This window comes from Poecilia mexicana, unplaced genomic scaffold (genome assembly GCF_051168715.1).
Source record: "Poecilia mexicana isolate PSO_F unplaced genomic scaffold, ASM5116871v1 scaffold_2, whole genome shotgun sequence".
Classification (NCBI taxonomy): domain Eukaryota; kingdom Metazoa; phylum Chordata; class Actinopteri; order Cyprinodontiformes; family Poeciliidae; genus Poecilia; species Poecilia mexicana.
This window is the reverse complement of record NW_028263371.1, coordinates 43,942,414-43,962,963: the sequence shown is the minus strand read 5'-3', so window position 1 is coordinate 43,962,963 and position 20,550 is coordinate 43,942,414. Positions and strand designations below refer to the sequence as shown.

Below are 20,550 nucleotides of genomic sequence, written 5' to 3'. Positions count from 1 at the left end.
CCCTTTTCCATAAAACTGAATTCTTAAAACAGTCAACAAATGAATTGCTAAAATACACATTACATGTACATTTTTGAAAGATTAAGGCCTAATTTTAGAAATTCTAGAGCACTTATTGAACACATTTTGAATTGCAGGCTACGACGATCTAATCAGACTTCACTGAACCTCTTCCACAGAATGAAATATGAAACAGTAAAATGAGAATATTATGCTGTATAATGGTTAATATCTGTGGGCTGCGTTAATGAATACAGCTCAGACAAGAGAATAACTTTGTTCACATAGCACATTAGCCTTTTACATGCTAAGTAGTTAGCACAAACTGTTACATATTGACCAAAGAACCATTCATAAAGTCAATACTGACAGGCCATGTTTTATTTAAAATGTATTTATATTTAAAGAGACTGAATTAAGTGAACCTTGTGAGGTTGTTGTCTTTATTTTCTACTAATTTACCAATCCAGGTTCATTCTTTTCAACCTGCTCTTTGGTAGCCTTCATGTTAGTCACTCTAACTCCTTGTTTGGGTTAGAAACATATTCCAGTATGCAGGGTCAGAACTCTAATGCTTTATTTGCCCACAAAAAAATATATTTTCCCAATGAAAAATAAATCTCCATCCTGAGCAAGCTATAATAAATACTCATATATAGTTGACTGTTTACATTCTGAAAAGGCTTAGATACGCTCACGTTATCTAAATATACAGTATGACTATGTTCCCTTTCACAGAACCTTCAGCAAAATCTGTACAAGAGAGATGTTCTACCTGTGCAAAAACACTTCATATTTTCAGGGAAAAATCCGTATGTGTCAGTAAACACTTAAGATGAGAAGATATTTCCGGAGATTGTCACTAAGCAATCTAACAGCCCAGCAGCACTCTGATAGCAAAAAAACAACAACAAACAAACAGAAAAAAACAACGGCACAAAAGCACAACAATGTGCAACTTCAAGCTTTGGGCACTTCAAATGTTGAGGTAGCAAAAAAAAAAAAAAAAAAAAAAAAAAAAAAAATCACACACTTATGTCGCATGGCTCGTTCTATAAAAAAGGAAAGTCAGTTGCCTAGATGTCTTTGCAGAAAACTTCCACCGATGCCCCACTTTATACAAACCTTTGGCAACAAAAACAAAATGTGTTTTCCTCCTGAAAAGTGGATTTCTGCTTTTTCCAGGTTTATCTCATGACACCAGTGCCAGCACCAGTCATGATCTGCAGGGCAGCAAGCCAAGCTAGTCTTTGATGTCTTTGATTGCAGACAGTTGAGACACGGTTTTCTTGACTCGCATCGCAGTCAGTCGCGCAGCAGCATTGGCATACCAGCACTCTCTCATCAGTTTTCCCATCACACGCAGAGCCTGGTAAAGTAACAAGACGACATTGTTACAAAGGTGATCTGAAAGCTGTCGTAAAAACAGAAAGCATTACCTTCATTAACATAAAAATGCCTAAATTAACTTAAAACAGTTAGCAAAAATATTCAGTAAATGGTGCAACCTTGTCTCTAATTGAATTGTGAAAATTCAGTCACCCATCTTTGACCCAGCTTGTATTTTTTTGACTCCAGCTGGGAATTGCATTTGAGTCTTTTCCACCTGTACCTTAAGACAACTTCACTTCACAGTAACATTAATGGACAATTCCAGAGTAAAATACTCATTCTCCACTGCGGCAAAATACAGCCAGGCACAGAGTTCTTTTAATTTTCTGGATTGGGTGCTAGTCTGTTATGTCTCAAAGCTTTTGCCCTTAAAGAAATTCTTCTAACTTCCTCCTCACTGGACAAATTGGCATATAAACGCTTTGTCTTCTCCGTTGAGATTCGAGCTTGCAGGCTGTGTTTATTACGACTTTTGTCTTGAGTGACCATTGTGTTATGCACTGATCCCCACACATGACGTCGTCAGCTGCACTCTAGCTTTTTCAAAGGGTTTCACATGTGTCTTGCTTTTGAACAAGAACTTGATTGTAAACACCCCTATGACTAATGAGAAGAAAATGCTGCAAGAAACTCGATTGTCTCTTGAATTGTCGACCACAGAGTTTTAAACATACTGATGGCCACCACTGCAATAAATATTTGGTCTTACCTCACAACTCTGCCACTGATTGGGGATGTTTGGTCTGAGTTTCTGATCACATACAACTTTTTTCATATCCTCAATGGATGGATCTGAAGGCACCATGTCATAGTAAGGCAGTTGAAAATCTTCATGAAGTCCTACGGTAGTAAAAAAAAACAAGGAAATTATGTTAATGGACATGTACATAATCAGATAATTACATGTAATTATGCTGATAATTCACCTATAAGATATTTCTGCTGCTACTCATGCAAATGACTGAGGAGAGGATATAGGAGAGTTATGTTTCAGATACCTCTTACAGAGCATCTTCTGGCTAATTCCCAGAACACCAGGCCAAGCGAATAGATGTCTGCTCTCTTAAATGACTCAAAGTTGTTCATATTGACTGACTCATCCAGGATCTCTGGAGCCATGTACCTGCAGAGAACAAGGCCATTAGAGCCTAATAATGTGGAAAAAAGCAACACAAACAGCACTAGCCCTGCACAGGTCATTTCTTTTATCACTTTGTGGATGTGGCTCCCTTTAATTAGACTATTTGAAATCAGAACGTAAAATACTTTGGAGAATTTCTTCATATATATATTTTTTTAGAGAACTCATACAAGTCAGCCTTGATTTAAGCCATTAAGCAATGTTAATGGCTTAAACATTGAGTCTGACGTTTAAGCCATTACGTCCATGGTTAATGTAATGACTTAAACATATCTCTAGGTGGCGCCACAGTAGTAGTAAAGTAGCTTGGCTCTGTTTCCCTACCTTACAAGAAATACTGCTGGGTTTTTGTTTTTTTTAAACTGTGGTTCTGCTATTCTTATCATTCTTGACTGTCAGCTCTTTAACACTAAATACACAGGCTGTCAGAGTCCGTCTATTTAGCATTCACACTGAATAGACTTTTATATCCACAAAATATAAAAAGACTTTTTTCTTTCATTGTTGTTTTTGTATGATGCCAGCTAACCATGCAAGCACTTTCCGACCACTTCAGTCTGATTTTAGGTCTTTGTTTTGCAGCCGTTAGCCGTTTTGCTCTAACCTCTTAGTTCCCACTCTGTGGTTAGATGCTATGTCTATGGTGTTTGTGTTGGAATCATGTTTAACAGCTAAGCCCAAATCTGCGATGACTGCCGTTCCATTCCTCTTCACAAGGACATTTTTGGACTTTAGATCTCTGTGAGCGATCGCGGGCTTTCCTAGAAGCAAGACAGTAAAAATATGAGATTAGAAGAAGTTTTTTTTGTTTGTTTTATGGACCAATGTGACATCAGAAAGCATAATGTATCTTCTTATAATATCACAGCATGTATTGAGTGGTAAGAGAAGTACTTATTACTGCTTACTAGCACCACTGGGAAAAGATGTCAATAACTGTGACCACCAGTAATTTTGCAAAAGAAATAGAACTTTCTCTTTTTTCTCAACATCTGATTTCCCCCCAATGAATACATGTTCTCCAATTAAATATATATTTTTTAGTAATTTACAGAGCAAAATTATTCTACTGCAAGAAAAGATGCATTTATTTGACACATGTTCACCGGTTCTGCCAAAAACACGTGGAGGGGGCAGCATATTTCAAGAAACTAGAGGGTACATCTTCAAAGTAAATAACTGCCTTTTAAAGAAAGACAGAAAACCTCAGGAAATGAAAACATGACTGCATCTGACGAACATTAAAGTAAATAGTTGGGTTATTTTCTAAGAAAATATATTTTAACATGTAAATCAGTGAACGAAGCAGGTTCTATAACCTGCTGTGCCCACTGAGGGCTTCCTTGGACTTTGTTTCATTTAATTTCTTTGAGATGAGGAAATGCATTCACATACAGACAGTTAAGAAAAGCTGTACCTTGCGTGCCAATGATTTCCATGTGAAGGTGTGCCAGTCCACTGGCTACAGACAAAGCCAAAACAACCATGCCCTCCACTGAGACCGTGTACCTGTTCAGGTAGTCGTACAGGGAGCCGTGCTCATGGTACTCTGACACCAACCAGAGCTGGGTCCACGAGCCGTTATCTGCAGACAACAGCAAGGTATGCTGTGAAATGTCAACACATTCAGGCGACATGTTTGATCCGTTCGTGTTATAAACTTGCTAATCTGATACCTTTGTTATCAGCAGCGATGAAGCCGAGAATATTTTCATGCCTGAGCATGATAGTTTGATAAATTTCTGCTTCCCGGAACCAGGACCTCTCGTCCCGGGAGGAGAAAATCTTCACAGCTACATCCTCCCCCTGCCACTTGCCACGCCAGACCTCGCCAAAGCGACCTTTCCCGATGGTCTCCTGCAGGACGATGGTCCGAGCTATAGTCCTCTGGACCAGCAGTGGTAGGCCTGAAACACGAAGCTCATATGATTCAAACTGCAATATTTTGCACAGCTTAGAAAAGCCTGAACCCATTTACATTTTGACATGTTACAGCTACAAAACTTTCATGTATCTTAGTGGGATTATATGCGATAGAACAACACAAAGTAGTGTGTAAAAGTAAATGATGAATGGGTTTAAAACCTGAATGTAGCCCATGAAACAGACATGTCAAGCAAAAAGCTATGAAGTTTAGAGAATGATTCAGTTATAAAACTATATCCCCAGCCATGAACACCTCGCAGAGCACTGTTCAGTCCATTGTTTGGCACCGGAAAGGCTACGCCATGAACACCAACCATCTGAGATGTGGCCATCCACCTCAAGAACAGCAATTAATGCAAGAAGCAGCCAAGAAAGACACAATATGTCTGGAAGAGCTTCAGAGGTCCACAACTAAGGTGGGAGTATCCTTAAGTACAATAACTATCATTTGCGCACTTCTGGTCTTAATGGAAGGACAGCAAGAAGAAAGCCATTTGTGACATAAGAAGTTCCATTTTTGCTTTGTTACAAGTTACGATGGAGACACAAGAAGCTATGGCCACATGGCAGCATCTTGCTGAGGGGACGTTTTTTATTCAGTAGGTACAATCTGTTTGACAGAGTTAATGAAAGCTAGATTAAGCTAAATATGAGGAAGAATTGAATTGATTTTATTTTAATAGGACGGTGCGTATTAATGACTGAACGATATTGTTGTAAATACACTGGATTTAGCAAAATGTTAATTTCCATCCTTAGTCCAAGAAGAAGAAGGACAGTGACACTAAACATATAGTCAGACCTAAAATGTAATAGTTTAGATCAAAGTATGCAAGTCTTCAAACACCATATTTTCAAGTTGATGTCAATGGAGGCTCTTTATCCAATCAGACTGAACCTGAGCATTTTTGGAATAAAAAACAGCAAAATGTTTGGTCTCAAAATGGCAGCGATATAGACAAAAATCTCGAGACTTTAACAGAATATAAAGGCATGTCACATTTATATAATTCTATTATATAATGTTATATATCTATTATGTAATGTTACATTATACTTATTTGCAAAATAATTCTGAAAACCTGCTCTCCTTTGTCCACATGCTTCACCAATATACAGTAATTTGTGTTGCTCTATCACATAAAACATGCATATAATTTGAAACAGAACGCACTTAAATTTGTAACTGCAATATGAAAACAACAAGAAATCTCAGGCTTGTATTAGTACTAGAGGTGTGCCGATCGATCGGTCACCGATCATAATCGGGCCGATTTTCGTGAAAAAGTGCATGATCGGTGATCGGCGATCATTGTCTCTTTTACCGATACCGATCACCTACTTCTCATTTCGCAGCCTGCCTGTGCAGCTGGTCTCCTCTTTCCTTCACTCTGCGCAAACGCGCAGCAACAAATCTTAAGCGATGTGCAACTATAACGCACTGAGTGAATGGGGAAGTTTGCTGCGTGTGGCTGCGGAAAATTGAAGCACGTCAAAATGCATCAACACAACGAAGCTAATACGACATAAAAACAATGCCATACTTGACGGAGTTTGGCTACATCGAGGCTCACTGCAGTAAAAAAGACATACGGAGGATCAGACAGCAGGTAAAGCAGCGCACAGCTACAAACACTCACCCGGATTAGCATGACAGTCAGAAAACTAAACAAATAACCCGCAAAATTATTTGTCTTCGTGCTGCGATGTAAGACGCTGGTTCTGCTCTCGCTGTTGAACCCCTGCTACGCTACAGATAGTAATATTTCACAGACGGAGCGCCGCTTCTGCTCCACCTGGTAGTGACTCTCACACCGAACCTGCTTAAAGCTGCAGCATCTAACTTAAAAAAAATACATTTTACCTACGTATTAAAACTTCTGCTGTCCTAACATGAGACAAATAATCTCTGAAAAAATAATCGATCTCCTCCCTGTCCTGCATAATTACTCCGCTCAGTCAGAAACAGCCAATCAGAGCTAGCAGTAATCAGCTAGCCGCCATGCTATCAGGAAGTTTTCATTCAGTAACTCTGGATTGTTTATTGTAATGGATCCTGTTTTTGCCTTTGAATATTAAGTTTTATACTTGAACTTTTTGGCAATGTTGAGAGGTTTTATTTTGACTCTTTGCATTATTTAGCCTCTTCAGAGCCTTCATATGTTTTCAGTCTGTTAAAGATAGTATTATCAATAGCAGTACAATTTGCACAATGCCTGTTTTGTTTAGTTTTCTTCTTGGAAAAAGTTATTAAAAACAAGTTTTTGTCTAAATTAAGGTGAATTCATGGTTTCTTTTTCCACATAATGTAACCGGTAGTGTTTATGATAAAAAATAAATAAATAATAATTATGTGATCGGTATCGGTGATCGGTATCGGTGTATCGGCCATCATGGGTGATCGGTATCGGTATCGGCAGGAAAAAACCTGATCGGCACATCTCTAATTAGTACATTTGGCAAGACACTGTAAGAGCCTCATTGAGAACGAATAGGACTCCTCTCACCTGACCCTGAGCCAGATGTGCTCATGTCATAAATCAGATCTTTGAGGCATTTATCAGGAGACATAAGCATCTGATCATCCAGGGGCTCCTCGGGGTCTTGCTTATGTGCTCTGCCGTAGGCACAACGGTGTCCCTGCACGACACACACCCCCAGCAGGATCCCCACACACAGCAAGCAGGAGGGCACCAGGATCACCACCATGAGCTGCAGTCTGCTCCAGCCCGGCTCCTCTGAAGGCCTCTCTGATGGCGCACACATAAGTAACAACATTCTCAGCATTATTAGCATTTTTACTGCATCCTTAAGGCTTTGGTTTCCAAAGAAAAACAACAACACAAGCTTTTAAGAGGATTTGTGTCTGAGATTCTTGTCTCTTTGCTCCCCCTGGTGGTGTTTTCTCTAAGTGGCAGGCGTGTGGCACTCAACAAAGCAGCATATTATCAGCAGCTGTTGCCAAAATTTGCTCCCTGATTGAAATACTAAGAGTTGAAAAGGCACACCTCGTGCTTTGCAAATTGAAGACGCTGCTGCACGAATGCTAACAGATGTCGCTAATTTTGAAGGTGGAAACTCATTTTGCAAATGCTCCGCTCCAGATGCCAAATCCCTGTTTTGCCTGAGAACCAGAACATTTAATTAATGCCCATAAATGCTATTAATCAAGAGTAATAAAGAGGCTTTTAGCAAATATAATCTTTGCTCTGCAGAACGTAAAATACATTGTATTTCTTAAAATCAAAATGTCTCCCCGTTTAAAGTTTTTGATGCATACTGATTAAATGCAGGTGCACTCGTCGTAAAAATTTAGGTTTGGCAAGGCAAAGTAATTTGACACCTCTGTCTGTGACCTTCGTTGTGTCTGTGGGAGGCCAGAGGAAACCTGGACACCATCAATATGTGGTAATATGAGCTCTACAGACATGAAAATGAGGCACAGTGAGTGCTGTGCAGCACCGTGCAAAAGTGTTCACACCCCTTTAGCGTTCTCACATTTTGTTACATTATAACAACAAACTTCAGTGCATCTGATGTAAATCATTTCAGTATACATGTTCCAGCTGCATGTTAACGGTTGTCATTTTGGAAGGTAACTCTTCACCCTCGCCTCAAGTCTTTAGCAACCTCTAATACGTTTTCTTCAAGATTTGCCCTGTTTTTAGCTTCACCTATTAGCAGCTTACCTGTTCCTGCTGAAGAAAACATCCACACAGCAATATGCAGCCACTTCCATGTCTAAGCATTTAGTGTGAAGTGCTGCGTTACTGTTCCACCCGACATGGTGTTTAGAGAAATGTAATCCAAAATATGTTAAATCTCATCTGTTCTATATGTTTGCTATGTTTTCTACATGGCTGAATACCAATCCATGCCACACTGTTCAGTTTTCCATTCAAAAATGCACAATTACACACTGCTTTGTATTTATATATAATGCCGCCAAATTTATTTAGATTTATTCATAGATCTAAATGTACGCAACCCAAACAACATTTGAAAAAGTCATGTTGCAAGGTGCTGAAATAGTACGACAGAGTAAAAGTCTTTTGAGTTGATGGGATATTAACACATGCACATGCTATCATTTAAATATAATTAAAATTCAACTTAAATCTTAGGAAAGTTCTTTCGTTTTTCCTGAGATGGACTCACCAGCTGGTCCTCAAGCATTCATTATGTGCAAATCAACAATTTGTGAACTTAACCACAGTTTCCTAAGATCTCTTTAGCCTTTTACCCAATTCATATCCTGCCAACTGAGGCTCCAAGTGAAGATCGGCAGATATGATGCAAAACAAGACCTCGCTCTCTTCTGTCCCAGTGGCTTAAGACCTTACGATCAAGTATGTGTCTAAGAGACAGGCCGCTTGAAAATTATGCTCAACAGGCTTGAAAAATGAATAAAAGAAGAAATTTATATCCAGATTTAAAATGTTTTTTTGTTTTTTTTCCATTTCCAAAGAGGTTACACATGATACTGCTATTTAACAGGACAATGAAACCCATTGATTTTGTTGTCCCCATTCACAGTCGACACCATCAACCCCTGAGGGTCTTGACCCCCATGACCTTGTGCACTCACTGACATGCAGATGCATCTTGCACAGTAAATCTGCTGCATTTTACCGGGATGTTAGAAAATCTACCCCTCACTTACTTTAGTTTGAGTCCTTTTTGTCAAAACTAATATTTCTTATTTCTAAAGTGGTCACGAATTAGTATTTTTTTTATTAAATATTATTAAATTGATCCCTGCCTATAGAACAGTTAGAGACCTCTTACAAACACTATTTTCACACAGAGTAATGGGATTCTGTTTCTGTAGTTTACTTTCTTCTAATGTTTAAAAGTCTTTTGTATTTTCAAAATCTAATAATGAATTCTTAACAGTTTTTTAGCCTTTGTGAAAGTTTTGCTTTGGACTTTAGCTCATTTTTCATTCCTTTGTTCTCTAAGCTTCTTAATGCTGATCTTTGAATCATTTAGCCATGAACAAGCTGCTAAACTCAAGGAATGAGCATGTGTCGTGTCTCTACAATAAAGGCAATTTTACAAACAAGTGTTAAATTGGATATATTGATATTTGACATTATTTGTTCCCATTTTTGGTTGGCTGTGTTAGAAACACCAACAAATACAAATGACAGACAGAAAATTGTTTTTTGGCACCTAAAAAGCATTTAATTTTTTATTTTTTTTTTTAGATAAAAAAATTTGAACATTTCCACATTTTGTCCCATTTTATTCACAAATCTAAATGTATATTACTGGGAATTCGTGTTACAGGAGAATACAAGGCAATGCATAATTGTGAATTGGCATAATAGAAATTTGTTCTGAGCCAACACTGGTTGAGTCACCTTTCACTGTAAATGCAGCTGTAAGTCTTTATGTCTCCATCAGCTTTACATAACATTTCTGCCCATTCATTCAAACTGAACTGAGCTTCTAAACATCAATTTTCAAGTCTTTCCAAAAATTGTCAATTGGATTTAGGTCTGACTGAGTGATGTAAACCATCCTCTTGTAGCGCTCTGACTGTTCAAAGTCATAATCTTGCTCTACGGTGAACCACCAGGCCTGACTCAAAATCCTGCAAACTTTTTTTTTTCTTTTTTTTCCCCTCCCAGGATTTTCCTGTATTTAGCTGCATGCATGTTTCCCAAAACTACAACCAGTTTCCTGGCTCCTGCTGAAGAAAGGTATCCCCAAAACACGATGCTGCCATGGTGTGTTCAGGGTGATGTGCAGAATTTTTCCATTATTAACTTTTCCCATTAAGATCTGATTTATTGTTTGTTTTTCGATATTGTATTTTCTGACAAACCTCCGAGGCTTTCACAGAGCCGTATTTATGATTCGAATAAATCACACAGAGGTCGGTTACAGAGTAAAAGGGAAGTTTAATATAAACCTCTGTGGTCATAAATGCCAAAAAGTTCAAAAAGGGGTGTGAATACTTTTGCGAGCCACAGTTTATTTGTAAAACTATGTGTGCTGACAACAGAACAAAGCTGTTTTAAATTATCTATGACTTGTGGATTTTTGCAAGAACTAGCAGTAAGCAAACAGCGAATAGACTGACACGGTATAAAGTGAACCTTCCAGAGTTTTCCATTGAACTCCAGAGGTGTGAAAAAAAGCTTCCCTGTGCTTTGGGCCATTTTCTACCCAGCAGAGAGGCTCTCTGAACAACATGCCTGACAAAGTATTTATTTATAAATCAGGGGAGGGCCGTCGCATAACCTCTGCCAGCTTTGTTATGTCACAGGATCTAGGCGGATCAGCATCCACCTCGTCTGGCCGGGACCAGAATGAGTGGGAAATCCCTCACAGGCTGGACTGTTGTTTCTGTTGACCGAATAAAATTACTGAGACTAACAGACTGAGGAGATGATGGGTTTTATGCTTTTGTCCGTTTGCCAAGGAAATTGTCATCGGACACAGATTAGATGAAAGTGACCTAAAATACAACAGATCCAAAAGTGACAGAGCAGAAAAGCATATTTTGTGGTTATACCTCGATGCAGGTGCAGGGTCTCATTGTTGCAGAAGTCGGTGAAGCAACAGTTCCTCTTGGAGACGTTTTTGGAGCTGTAGCAGAAAACCTGGCCCTTCATCTGGGAGGGGGACATGCAGGATTTGACCGTCTCCTCCTTCCCGTCAATCAGCATCACAGAGTTCCAGCAGGCTCCGTCTGCGGTCGTCTCGCAGGTGTAGTTGGCGCACAGCGGGCACACACACTTCAGACCTGAAGCACAAAAAAAATCAGATTGTGTTTATTACTTCTTCCCCCTCCTCCCCCCATCCACTGGCTAATTCATCAATGTGTGGAGAAAAAGCACCAAGACAAAACAGTTTTACTCTCAGCCTAGACGCGGCTCCTGCTGTTACATAAGAAAATCTGAGCTCTTAAATGGCAGGAGGTGGAGGAACCAGAGTAATGCCTCTTAGATTAACACCCGCATAATCTTGTGTTCTACTTGCAGCTGTCATGCTTTATTTGATAAGCTGCTGAATGACTGATGAGCGAGATGGCCCGCCACAGAAAACCTGGGAAATAAATGGATGAATGTTGCACAGTGCCAAACGAAACCAGTCAGGAGGTAGCTCCAATTACATGAATGGGAAAAAAAATAAATAGATACTTATGTGTGATTAAATAATTCACACATTTGGATATTTGAATGTAAAATCACTGAAATTTTGTAAATAAATACATTTTTTGAAAAATGACATTTAGAGTTAAATTTATACTTTTATTCAAAGAACACCTAAAAAAAAAAACAAAAGGTTGGAATTAAAAACTGACAGTCAACAAATACGGAAGGCAAATTTTAAAGGTTTATGAAACCTTTTACTTCTCAAACCGTTTCTCCAATTGTGTCGAAACAATTTTGTATCATTTTTAAAATGTGAGAAAAGCAGATTTTCTTTGATATTCTCCATCTTTTTTTTATTATTATTATTTTTAAAAGTGAGTTTTCAGATTTAGTCGGTATTCTTTGTTCTTCATCTTCAAAAAAATAAAAAATGAATAAAACATCAGATAAAAGGAATGAAGGTGGCCAGGTTGAAGTTAGCAAGACCATTAAAACCGTAGGAAGAAAATTTGCTGGCTGGATTGAGAGGAACACCATTTAAATTTACAGTCTGATTGTAACCCTCAGGTGGTGATTAATCACTCTGAGGTGTTTCTCTGTGTGTGCAAACCGTTAAGGCGAGAATTACAAGGAGGAAACCTTTCATGTTTCCGTCGGAACAAAATTCGGTTTCTGGCGCAAAAGGACGTCATAAAACCCCGGTTGGAAACAAGTTCACTCAACTAATAATATGCAACAGATCGTACAACAAAGGAGCTGAATGAGAACACAAGGTGAAAAGAGAACATCTACAACAGGCATTATGGTTTGTAATTGCAGAACAAGTTCCCTTCAGAACGACAACTTTATTTCCTTTTCTAAAACAAATTATTCTCCACTGAAGAGTCATGCAGTCGATAGGGCTGTCGCTTCACAGCAAGGGAGTCAAGATTCAAATTCCAGTCGGGGCCTGCATGCGTGGAGTTTGCATGCTTTCCTGGTGCATGCCTGAGTTCCCTCCCCAACCCAGTCATCACGTGAATGTTAGGTATCTTGTCTCTAAATTGGCCTTATGAGTAAATCTGTGAATACACAGTAGTTTATCCTGACTGTCTCTATTGTTGCCCTGTGATAGAAAGGCACCCTGTCCAGGGTGCACCCTCCATCTCCGTCCCCCGCTACCTCGAAAGGACCCGAGCACCATGTAGAACAACTCATTACCCGTAAACCTAAAAACAAAAACAAAACAAAAAAATCACCTAAATTCCTGGATAACCTTTGCAACCACACATGTAGAGAACACAGATAGACGAAGGCATCAAACTTTTAAATATCTGTTTTTATGAGGAAAAAAAAAGAACAAACATTACATGTTCCACCTTAAAGCACACCATGGTGGTGGTGGCAGCATCATGCTGTGGGGGAGCTTTTTGGACTTAATGAGAAGTTGGTTGCAGCTAAATTTGGAGCAAAACTGGACAAAAACCTCACGGAGAATGCAAAACACCATTGTTGATCTTCAAGCACAGAGATCTGCAACCGTCATTTTCAAAACCACAAGTGACTCTTTGGACCTTCAACAAATAAAGTTAAAAAATGATAAGGAACCAAGAGATGTTCTTTAAAAATATACAAACAAATGTTGGGTTTAGCAGTTTTTCATTTTTTCCCTAGGATATTTGCAGTGATTTCCACAGCAGAATTACTCTACTAGAAATATCTGTTTTGCTATCATTAGTCTGGAAACTATGCTTGTTTTGTTTTTTTTTTTTTTTTTACATACTTTTTCACAAAAAAACATCCCATAAAAAAATTTCTGTCATTTTAAACATGTGAGAAAAGTGAGTTTTCAGATTTAGTCGGTATTCTTTGTTCTTCATCTTTAAAAAAAATAAATAAATAAAACATCAGATGAAAGGAATGAAGGTGGCCAGGTTGAAGTTACGAAGACCATAAAAACCGTAGCAGAAAATTGCTGGCTGGATTGAGAGGAACACCATTTAAATTTACAGTCTGACTGTAACCCTCAGGTGGATTAATCACTCTGAGGCGTTTCTCTGTGCGTGCAAACCGTTAAGGCGAGAATTACAAGAAGGAAACCTTTCATGTTTCCGTCGGAACAAAATTCAGTTTCTGGCGCAAAAGAACATCACAAAAGCCCGGTGCATTTGGAAACAAGTTCACTCAAACTAAAAATATAAACTAGTTTTGCTACAGTCGTTAGGACTGCTGCTTCACGGCAAACAGACGTGCAGTCGGGACCTGCAAACACGGCGTTTGCATGTTTTCCCTGTGTATGCCCGAGTTCCCTCCGCAACCAAATCTCCACATTCATGTTTGGTATTTTTGTCTCTAAATTGCCCTTAGGTGTGACTGTGTCGCCCGTGATGGAAAGTGGTCCCGTCCAGAGTGTTCCCTGCATCTTGACCCCCTGCTACCTAGCAAGGATCCCAGTACCATGTGGAACAACTCATACCCTTGAAACCTGAATTCCTGAATAGCTTATGAAAAACGCTAACGCTACATTTCCCCCGTAAAATACTCCACGCGCTCTTGGTTTAATGTAAGTAGGAACAGAAATGTGCACCTTTCAGAGCGATTTCACCTTTGCCTCGTGAGTTTTCACAGAGGGACGGTCAAGACAAAAGTCTTGAGTATCATCAAGACGTTTTTAGGCAAATCTGAGACTTCAATCGTCAGAACTGAAATGATCTGATTGAAATGAGACACGCAGTGATTTAGATGTTACTTCACATTGTCAGTCAGGTTGCATTTAAATTACATCAAAAAAAAAAGTTTGATGACTCAAAGCGTCTAAGTGTGAAAAAAGAAGACAAAAACTAAAAAAAAAAACTAAAAAAAAATCCAGAAGGCTGCAAATACTTTGAGTTGCTTAGTAACAAGAACATTCATTTCTTCAGCTACATTTCTGTAAGTGTAAAGCAGTTATTCTTTAAAATCACGCAGACTTTGTATTTTCTGCTCTTCACTTTTGGCTGACTGGTCTCGTAAACCGGTAATGTGTTTACGACTACACACGTCTAATCCTATACAATGGACTTAAATATACTGTCTACCATTCTCTGTGGTTTCTCTGGTTATAGCGTAAAACTTTAGACACTCCAATCTCTTTTTAAGGAAACGGGGAGTGTGTGTGTGTGTGTGTGTGTAACATATCTGTGATGCTTGTGTTTGGAACTATAGCTTTACTTAAACAGCCACCACAGCCTGACTGAACCTCAGACAGTATAATATGATAATAACAAAGTTGAGCTCCAGCACAACTCCCATCTTATTTTCATTCCTAAATTCTTCTCTGGTCTGGATTTCCCACACTTTCCTTCGCAGTTTCTATACTACTCCTCTTTGGGGATTTTTTTTATTTGTTATTTTATTTTTGAGTCAGAGCAGATTTGTTGTTCCTTTTATCTCCGGAGTCGGAGCTAAAACAAGCAAAACAAATCACTGAGGAAGTCGGATTCGGCTAAACAAGACAGAGGTGTCCGAGTCATTTTGGGCCTTGAAAGTGTTAACATGGAGTGTTTGTGGATTGTGGACACAGTCCACACCGTAGAATATCATCACTGATTCTAAATACGCATCCCTGTTCTCTTAAAATAGACGTTCTGGTTTTCCAGAGCCTTGGCTGGAATGTGTATGTGCTTTTTCTTTTTTTCTATGTCCACTTGATCTTTTTTGTTTTCTGTTCCCTCAAGTTGAGAGAAAATATTTGCAAAAAACATTGTTGAAAGTCAATTGGGTTTTTTGTTGTTGTTGTTGTTGTTCTTCAGGGAAACTACAGCATTTTCATAAGGATGAGTCAAAGATTCATTGATATGAAAGAAACACCTCGTTTTGTCTTAGTGACAACCTAAACTATATTTGGACCAGAATGGCAAAAAAAAAGAGTTGAAGCAGCTGAAGCAGTGAGATCGCGAGAACTACTTTCAAACACAAAGAAAACCGAGACGCGTGGGACAAAACAAACAAAAACACTGAAAATCATAGTGCAGAAACAGAAAAAAAAGACTACAAAAAAAGTTAAAAGAATGAAAAAATCTATTCCATTCTTTTATTCTTAAAACTCACACAGCTTTATGAATGCCCACTAAAACAGCCGGGCTCTGCCATATTTGGATGATGATGTAGAGACAGAGTAGTCAGAGAACGTCGTGTTTTTTTTTGGTTTTTTTTTTGCTAAAAAAGGCCGTTTTAAACAGGATCGTGTCAAATGAGTGTGCAGCTCTTTACTGGCAAAACAGAAATAGGATGGTGTGCGAACTTCATCTGTGCAGGACAATCAGATTGGTTTCGTGAACATATTTCTCTAAAATCACCAACAACAATCTGCTTGTTGGAAGCTATTTTTGCCTTAGGGTTATGAACCAATTATAATCTTATGATTAAGGTAAGGAACCATCCAAAGCTGATGACAAGGTATGTAAACTTTGAGAGGTTTTCCAGGTGAAAAACTGTTTTCTTCACAGTTCTCTTTTTTTGTGTTCTCACGGCTCAAAATGTATGCCGATGTCCACAGGTCATGCAAAATAAATAATTCCTCTCTCCAAATTATTTTTCTGCATGCTAAGCCATGACAATTAACTTCAGCTGGCACAGGATTTGCTCCACATATGAATCAAATGAAGGAGAAGGTGGTTCATGTGCAGCATTAGCTACTCTGGACTTTTAGGTGCCGGGCACTTTGTGAAAAAACAGACTGCAGCGGGCGAATAGAATATGAGAGGCATAACAGACAGAATAACATTTTGACAGCTAGTGAGTGAATCTCAACCTCATGTGGAGAAAAGTGACTTTCACAAACACTGTATGGTACAACGAAAATAAAATAGGCTGTTCTGGTCACGTAGTTGCGATGAGGGATGTTCTGACGCGTCTGTCCACATCTAAGTGACAACAATGATTCTACCTGAATCCCGTCAAAATGTAGGTATTTCAAATTCTTGTTTTTTCCTTTTTTTTTTTAACAGACAGTTATTCTCCACTGTGGTTAATTACAGGCAGACTGGGTGAGCCATATAACAGTTCAAATCTCTCCGTAAGAGTGCCAGTTTGTTAAGTCTCCTTGTTAGCACAATATTTCTCCTGACTTCTTCGTCCTCAACCATAAATGGCCATATAAATCTTTACCTTGTGAATTTGTAGACCTTGCAACTATCACTACTTTTTGTGGGTTGGCCTTTGGGCTTTAACTGCGTTTTCGGCTCTCTTGAGCTCATGTTGTTTTTCTTTATTGGTGCCATAGAAACAGATTAGTGACAAGCAAGGAAAAGTTATAGAAATCATGTCTGTCATTTAAAAACCTGCTAATGCAGCTTCTATTAGAAGCAACACTATTAAGATGCTTGCTCAACAAATATTTTTCTGACATTAGGAGGCATTTGTATTCTGCTGGAAGTTCATTCTAGCTTGTTTTTCATCAGATCACACTGAAGACTGTGAAGCTATGGATTATTCTCATCAACTAAATTGGTGACATTCAAACAAATGATCCACTATGCTTTGCTCAAACAGCTGACCAAACCAATATATAGTGCCAGACGTATTTATTGGCAGGCAAGAAAAACATACTTTCACTGCAGTGGCAAAATCTCACAGCTAACAACCTTTCATTTGAGCACATTTATTAATTTAGGTAACATCCAATGTTAGGGAGTTTTTAACAAAACCATCTGTGACACAGTCATTGGTACTCCTGCTGTCAATATGTTGAAGGCGACTGATTGTGTGCCTGATAAACCATTTCTGTGTTTTTGGATCATTAACCTTGTTCATCACCCTATCATAGCCCTTAATATGCACAGTGCAATAACAATTTATAGAAGTGTAAGCAGAGACGGGATAGCTGCCTTGCTTGACACAGTTCAAGCTGCTCAGATTTTATTTTATTTTTTTACATTATTAAGAAAAAAGTTGTGAACCTCTTAGAGGAACTTAGAAACTCTGATAAACTTCCAAAATGTTTAATTAAAACAAAAGCTTCATTTACATTTGTTTTGAAGTGATTACTAGATGTGCCAATAGTAACTGTGTTTACAAAAATAGAGCTTCACACTACACTGAATAAATGCATTAAAATTAAAGGGTGAGTTGACAATTTGTGTCAGGTTGTGCAATAAAAACTGCATTTAAGTTAAATTTTTCACTGCAAGTTATATATTTTTTTATCATTATAAATGCATAATCACACATCAACAAGTATAAAAAGGACCATAAATAAATAATTTTTTCTTTGACTGTATTTTTAGTGATGGATGATAAAATCCCTCAGGTCTAATAAAGACAGTCATGCACTATTGCACAATCAGCTTTAATCTGTGACAGAAAACTAGGTAAAAGTTTGCAGGAATATGCTTTAATCAGCCAAACCTTCCACTTGCTTTAACAAGGTTGAGGTTGCAATTTATAAAGTACAAAATATATCATTTTGTTGTGCTGACTGGGAAAGGAGATTGAATAATCAAATGAAATACTGGGTAGAGACAGTAAAAAAAATGCTTTGAGGAGCTACTGTACATAAATGTAGTTGTATGTGGGGAAAGGTTGAAGAAAAGCTTAATTATAAAAGTGTAATTAAATTTCTATGGGTTTTTTTTTTAGTTTCAAAGCTTTTTCTGACAGGAAACAAAAACAGCTTAGGGTTAGTGGTGTGCAAGTATGAAGAGTATTTCACAGACCGACACGCTTAATTGATGATGTATAATTGCGTCTGAGATTTACAAAATCATCCCATTTATAGTAACCCAAACTTTATAGAGCAAAAACAACAACAACATGAAACGACAAAAACAACTCCTGTGTTTCATGCACACGGAGACGAGCAGCCTACCTGCGGTCAGCTGGGCGACGCACAACAAGATCAACGCCACCTGAAAGCTCTGCTCCCCGGCAGCAGTCATGGCAAGAGGCGCATTTGCTCCCCCTTCCTGAGCGCACCGTCTCCGCAGGCAGCTACTCTACAGAAAACACCAGGATACACATCGTGTTTTTGTTTTGTTTCTTTTAAACGGGAAAGTCCGTGCACTCTCTGCGACCCGCCACGGTGAAACCGATCTGGGACGAAACTGCAAAGCGCTGCTTGCTCCGCCTCTGCTGACCGGGATTTAGGCGGATTAGCGCCGCAGACCTCCGATCCAGACATGTGAATGGAGCAGAGTGAAAGTGTGCAGGGACATCCATTTAACCGCAGCAGGTCCACCTCCACCTCCTTGTCACTGCCTGCCTGATGAATATGGAAATTACCTCCAGTCTGCGTGCACAGTACATATAATCAAATGAAGCTGCATCAACGCCGAGGACTTAAAAAAGATGGGGAAAAAAGTTACATTTGATGAGTGTTATGCAATCATTAAACGATTTTAATGGCTTAATTGTGACATTTTCTAAATAAAACACTTCGAGAGTGATCTGAAAAGGCTTTGTTTGTACATCTGCACAAATACAGATTAGAAATGAGCAATCCCTTAAAACCTGTGTGTCTCGCCCAAATGACGGATCCAGTGACATAATTTGAGATAACTTGAAAGGAATTTTGACTCGTTAAAACGTAGTTGAAGATATCTTGAATTATTATTCTTACTAGTCAGAATGTAAATGCAGATGTTTTACATTAACATTCTGGATAATCAAAATGTAGTTTTGTCTTGTCAAAATGCATGTTTAGATATCTGGAATTTAATTACGGCTAGTCAGACGAAACTAAATTGATGTTAAAACTGCTTGCCATAATAGTATAATTCTTATACTTTTGACTCAAATGGCGGCTTTGTAATAACGTGATAAGGTAAACATTCCAATAGCCTACCTAAGTTTTATGTTAGTTTACTATCAATGCTTAGTTTTACTGTTTAAATTCATACGAAGAGTATTGATTAGAGGAATTCAGCTCAGAGAAAGTTTCACAGTAACACAGCTGATGCCTTGACAACGGCTCCTGGGTTTACATACAGAGCAAAGAGTCTCTTTTAATGCACTTTGCATGGTGAACCTGTCTGTCTATCTATGTGTTACTCTGGGTATTCTTCCTAAAACAAAAATAATCATTTTAGATCAATTGGGCACTTTAAACAGTCAGGTAAACGCGTGTTATTGACAGGCGTGTTTCCGTGTTGACTTCAAATTATCAATGCCATTGAATGACTAGAAAAAGTTTTATCATCAGTGCCATTTATAAATCACTCATTATCCAAAGCCGCGCGCCGCAGTAGAAGAATCCCGTCAACTAAATGAAACCTGGAGATATAGACATTTCAACACGGAAAAGGAAAAAATAACGCAGAAAAATCGTTGAAACCGCCTTTTCTCTCTCCTCCTCTCTCTCTCTCTCTCTATGTGACTGCTACACGGAGACTCGTTGCCATAACAACTGACAACAGTGCCACTGTGTGTCAGGATTAAGCACCAAAAAACTCTCAAACATGTCCCACTCAAAGAACAGAACTTTCAGTCTGTCACATGTTTTTAGACTTGATGTTTATTTTATGATTATTAATAAGGGATATTAGTCCCTTATTAATAGCTAACAGCAGAGATTAGCTACCGCTGCTGTTAGCTAATCTGTGGTGGTTTAGCTCATTTAAACACCTGCTCCAATGATCTGTCAGAGTTGGTGTGTGGGTAACCGTTTCATATTGTTTTGTAACTGAACCGAAACACAGAATTCGACATAGCAAATTCCCTCTCCCTCGCTATATTTTTTTATTAGAACTTTTCCACCATGTTTGTTCTCTTTTGTATGGCGTACATTTATGATTTTGCGAGTTATATTTGTTTTCTGTTACAAATAAAAAAGTGGGGTTTGCAATTTTATTCAACCTACTTTAATCAACACACTTTAGAAGAGATTAGGGGGAGTGCTAGCACTTTTTTTTCCACTTAAAGCCCTGTTTACCACTCATAAACAACCCACAGCTATGTTGCCAGCAGAATTACCAACAGAGGTGTGAATATCTGCAACTCCTAAAGAGTTACCCTGTTATATGCCCC

The 20,550-nt window shown here is 38.5% G+C and overlaps 1 protein-coding gene across 1 annotated transcript; it reads right to left on the bottom strand.

Annotated features, from left to right (window-relative positions):
• Window positions 1-553: 553 nt before the first annotated feature.
• Window positions 554-18,761, bottom strand: acvr1c (activin A receptor type 1C). Its single transcript, XM_088001391.1, is given in 9 exon segments — window positions 554-1,369; window positions 2,102-2,232; window positions 2,391-2,515; window positions 3,138-3,294; window positions 3,951-4,195; window positions 4,197-4,440; window positions 6,967-7,209; window positions 10,986-11,216; window positions 18,395-18,761. Coding segments are annotated over 9 exon segments (1,572 nt in total). The 5' UTR covers window positions 18,465-18,761; the 3' UTR covers window positions 554-1,243.
• Window positions 18,762-20,550: the final 1,789 nt, after the last annotated feature.